The sequence below is a fragment of the Triticum aestivum genome, chromosome 7D (genome assembly GCF_018294505.1).
Source record: "Triticum aestivum cultivar Chinese Spring chromosome 7D, IWGSC CS RefSeq v2.1, whole genome shotgun sequence".
Lineage (NCBI taxonomy): Eukaryota > Viridiplantae > Streptophyta > Magnoliopsida > Poales > Poaceae > Triticum > Triticum aestivum.
Window position 1 is genome coordinate 79,146,741 of NC_057814.1, and position 5,249 is coordinate 79,151,989.

A 5,249-nucleotide genomic window follows, 5' to 3' on the forward strand; every position below is an offset into this window, starting at 1 on the left:
TTTTTATGATATTCCCATTATACCCCTCCTATACGACTTGCTGTCCTCTCCCGAACGACCGCATTCTATCCACTCCCTCTCCGCACCACTCACTCTCTTGTTCCCCTCCCTCTCTAGATCCATAGACTTCACCGGCGTCGCTCACTCTCCTCTCTCCGCCCTCGCCCCCACAACCAATAGAATCAGCGACCTCATCTCCCACCCCTCCACCCTTTCATCCCTCCCCTCTTCTCACCAAAATTAGTGAAGGGGGGGGGGGGATCGAGAGACCAGACGGTTGCCTGATCCGCCCACAAACCGGTGAACAACATCACGCCAAGGTCACCAACGCCGTCATGAAATGACAGGCTTCTTCCACCTCGACAGACTTGCTCGCGCACCAAGATATGAGAGGGGGACTTCTACTTCTCCCTCGCTCATCACCCCTTTGGCCAAACCATGGATCAACCTTCCTCTACTCTGACCCATGCCATGGACCGAGCTCACTTCCCTCCTCAAGGTCATCTCTTCACCCCTTTCCTCGTGTGGCATGTTGCACCGCTAACCCTCACCTTATCTCCCTCCCTTTCCTCCCATATCGAGACATGCATGTGTTTCTGCTCGGCCGCTTCACCTCACCGCCGCCTTCATCTCCTTATACAATGTCGTATCCGCCGCCTTCTGCCAGCTGTAGAAGAGCGTGTTCGATTCTTGAACCTACAAAATTTAAAATGCTGAGGTCAATAAGTATGAATTTCTCTTGTCCCTAGTACTATATTTTTATACATGCTTATTGCATAACCAACCTGTGTGTCGTAGTGTACTGTGGACTTGCTGGGCTGCTCGACCTTGAGCTTGTCAGTTTGGTAGAGCACGTTCTTCGTCTTAACCTCCATCTGCAGCTCGGCATCGCGGATGGCGACAGCCTTGGCGGCCTCAACCTCGGCGACCTTGGCCTGCCAGTCCCACCCTTCCACTTCATGGCGAGGTCGGTCATTGAGGCGGCGTTGTTGGCCTTCCTAGTGTTCTCAAACACCCGCACCTCCGCCTTGACCTTGGCCTTCTCCTTGAGCGCCTCGCCCTGCTGCCGCACAGAGAGCACCTTGTTCTTGGCGTCCACCTTGGCAGCGTTCTGGCACGTGAGGCCATCCCGCTCCACAAACATCCACCTTGGCCCTGCTCGCTGCCTCCTGTTGTGTCTTCTCGCCGAGGTAGGAGAAGTACTCATGCCTCGACACGTCCACCAGCTGCTTCACGGTGGCATTGTAGATGAAGAGGCCGAATTGGTCCAGCTCCTTCTGCACGTTGCTGAACACCTCCTGCTTGAACTTTTTGGTGCAGGTGAAGATCTCGTCCATGGTCAGCTGCGCCACCAGCATCCGGGTCTCACCCTCGATCTGCCCTTTAGCCCTTCACCATGTCGTGCCTGTGGCTCCTACCGTACGAGTGCAACAGCGCGATCAACTTCACGTGGAGTAGGAGCTTCGCTTCGACGGTGGGCAGGGCTGGACGTACCGCTCGTGGCTCAATCGGTGTTTGACACGCTCGGTCCTGGCTTGTTAGAGAAAATGGACGATCTGGTCTGCTAAAATCGGCCTACAAAATTGTCTGTCTGATCATGTCTGGTCTTCAACCGATCCGACCAAGAGGACTGAGAAAAAATGTCACTGCCACCGCCATTCGTTCTCAGCATGCCGACCGGCAGCCCCCGGGTAAACTACCATGTCCCCAAGCTTCCCCTTTCCTTCTTTTCTCTCCTCCCCATGCACCATAGCCTCGAGTTCTCAACTTGGCGCTGGCAGCGTTCTAGCTGCGGGTTTCGCTGTCATGGCAGCGACCGTTTTAGCACAGGACACATGCAGGCCATCAACTGGGGAAAACGGTCGATTGGGTGTGAACTTCGGATCGTGCAAGAATCGCTCAGCCGTGATTTCCGCGTGAGATTTAATAGCCTCCGCCTATAATCACGCACCATGATCCTACGCCGCCGTTTTCTTTGTTGAAGCATATGTTTAGGTCCACCTGCCGCCACGTGATTCTCTCTCTCCCATTGCTCTCTCCATAACAACCTTTCCTTATCGTCTGCGTCTTTATTGCGAGTAAAGGATTAGCAAGGTCAGCTCAGGAGTTAGTTGGGTTACTGGCCGCAGTGTATATCTTATATAAATGTATACCTCTATAACTGAATATGACTGCTTCAGTCGTGTTGGTGTGTCCACTTTCTGCACTTCTATTCAGTCGAACAGGAAATAGGAAGTACATGAGAAACATGGCTTGATCCGAAAATCACGGCACCATTTGACAACAAACTGAAAGTCATGTTTTTTTATGGTTAATCCGCTAATTATGGCAAGGCCCGAACACAAAAAAAAACATGGGCTCATGAAAAAAAACTACTACGGAAGGTTCATGGCTAACAGCCGCGCACTTGCCGCGGCACATCACCGACCTCATCGCTGGCGCTCCCGCATGTCCACCACCTCGCCACGGCACCCGCACACGCAGCCCACCTCGCCGCTGCCCCAGCACATTGACGCCGGTGGTGGTTGGCCGGTCCAAATGGTGGCTCGATGAGGGACCGAACCGACCCGGACCGTGTCGCCTTGGTAGCGTCGCCGAGTTCCAGGGTGGTCACCCGGGGACCGATGGTGAAGACGGCGGGCAGGACGAAGGGCAGCTTCTTGGAGCTCTACCAATACCCATGCCTTCATCACCAGCGTTAAGTCCTCGATGCCCCAGCCAGTGATGGCCAGGTACTACGACGCGTACGCGGCGATGAAGCTCGCCGTTGACTATTTTGCCGGCTGTACCGTTAGGTTTTCTTTCCTTCTTACCTACATAGGACATAGGAGTGTTGACCGATCAAAGGAAATAAATAGAACCTGTTAGTACATATAGCAAAAATGCTCGTGCGATGCAACGGACCTATCAAACTTGTTTTACGTGATCTCGGTTTATGTAATCAATTAATTACGTGATCTCTGTTGTATGTTCTTTCTCTATTCCAAAATTCCACTCACGCGAGTAAGAAGTATTTCACTGTCTTATGCAAGTAGTTCAGTGCATACATATGCTACTCGTTCATAATTGCAACCTGAACAGAGTAAAAAAAATTGGTTCGGTGCATGGATGGATTGATGGGAACAAATCGTCTAATGAAAAGGATAAGAATCACATTGGCATGCATAGGTGATTTGAAATTTTAAAAATATAGCATCTACATCTGCGCATCATGAGGAACAATTCCAGAGAAATATTTTGATCCAGTCAAGTGTATCTTTGGATATTTCATTATCCACTTAGGCCATATTAGTATTACTTCCCACGTGGTGCACATCATCCTGATGCATGGGTGCGCCTCGGCCCTTACATTGCAAATGTTATTATTGCAGGAAGAGCACACATTCATAAGCTAACGGTTTCACAATGCGTTCTTGCTGATAGTAATTGAATCAAATGAAACGATGGACAAGCCCATTGATTAAGGAACTCTAGGTAATACTTCATGCCGTAAGCATTGGCTCAAAAAGTCAATTTGTAAGTAACAAAAAAAGGCCTAGAAGAATAGTTCTACCTAAATAAAGTTTACTGCTGCACATGAGCAGATCCACACGAAGCAGAGGGGCGTGGAGCAGGCCGGTAACCAGGGGAAGGAGCAGAGTGGAGAAGATTTACACCGCCGTCTCCACTGGATATGGTGTCTCCGCCGCATCTGTGGAGGCGTCGCGGCTCCGCCTCGGATGGTGCTCGTGGCTATGGTGAAGAGGAGGGGTGACGCATGGGCGAAGAGGCAGGCGGTGCTTGTGGCCAAAAAAGTGGGCCGTTCGAGCTGCGGGAGGGAGGAGGGGATCGCCGGGAGGCGGCGAGATCGGTGGGCGGCGGCGGCGGCGTCCAGGTAGGGAAGTCGAGGTAGGACGCTGTGTTTTTTAGGGGAATTGCTTGTGAAAATAACGTGCGACGACGACTTAGCGAGCGGATCCCCTTAAAAAAGACATAGCGAGCAGATTCCCTTAAACTGGTAGGAATGGATACGATTGATGACGTTGATAAATAGTGGTGAATGTTGGCCTAATTTACTATCATCATGCATGGAAACGAATCATCAAGAAAAAGAATACTTCCTATTACTACACTCATAGGAAGCTTCCTAATCTCTGCTACCAAACAGTTTCTGCCCAAACAAGGAAGGAAAGTTATGGACGTGATTCGGAAGGAAACAAACGTTATGAAGATTAATTAATTTAGATTTGATCTTTAGAGATTGATTGTGATTGATTCTTTTACATAAATACATTACTGAATAATTTGCGTCAGTATGGAAAGTTCTGATCCGTTCAGTTTTTTCGTTGTGTGAGAGGGTGACGCGAAAATAAACCGATGAAGTGGGAGGGGACCAAAAAAATCTACAAAAAAACCAGCGAAGGTGGGAGGAGGTACCAAAAAAACCATGATAGGTGGGACGAAAATAAACTCGGAACGGAGACTACCAACTGCGACATTAGGAGTAGAGATGTGAAACCACATTGTTTTCTTAACAATCGCCAAGGGAGACGATCCCACCAGAATGTATATTATTCAAAGGGCCATGAAGGCAAGTTTACAAGATTGCGCTGGCGTGTAAGGAGATGTATTGCCGCCGTCTTTAAACCTATGAAATCCACAGAGTGAAATCGGCGAGAAAAGAAAACCACATCTTTGATCATTATCTTGTGCATGTGTGCCAAAGTGCTCTCTAACGGCTTGGGTACCTATGGTAAAAGATCCACCCTACAAACATGTTGAGATTTGTGCTTCCAGTGGCCTACTTTCTTTGTATGGATGTGTATCGCGTTGTCCACTTCCCGTATGTCGATTAACATCAAATCACCAAATGTCAATTGGAGTGCAACACTAAAGGACACTAGATAATACCCCACGCATTGCGGCGGGAATTTGTTGCAGCGTATAGGAGAAGAACTATGGAGTGAAAAATAGTAATAACGAAATATATATTATTTGAACCACTGATGGTATGACATGAAAAGTCAAAAATAGTATATTGGAGTATCTCTATATTTGCGTAATTACAATCTGTCGCTTTATATTTTCCTAAAGTCTGACTCGTGCAGCTGCGCTCGTTCGCTCGCGCAAGCGCACACGCTCCAGCCGTCAGATGCGATGATAGCGACAGCTAAGGGGACCGCGTTCCATAATTACGGAAGAGATACTAACGCGCATGCATGTGCTGACACACTCTTTATTCCGTTTCATTTTAAAAAAAGTAATAACTT

General features: G+C 48.9%; 1 protein-coding gene across 1 annotated transcript; it reads right to left on the reverse strand.

Annotated features, from left to right (window-relative positions):
* Nucleotides 1–609: 609 nt before the first annotated feature.
* On the reverse strand, nt 610–1,751 carry LOC123170844 (flotillin-like protein 2). Its single transcript, XM_044588577.1, has 5 exons — nt 1,701–1,751; nt 1,143–1,376; nt 1,022–1,111; nt 786–935; nt 610–696 (listed from the first exon to the last, which is right to left on the reverse strand). Exons 1-5 carry the CDS (start codon nt 1,749–1,751, stop codon nt 610–612), a joined length of 612 nt encoding a protein of 203 aa, XP_044444512.1.
* Between the last annotated feature and the right edge of the window lie 3,498 nt (nt 1,752–5,249).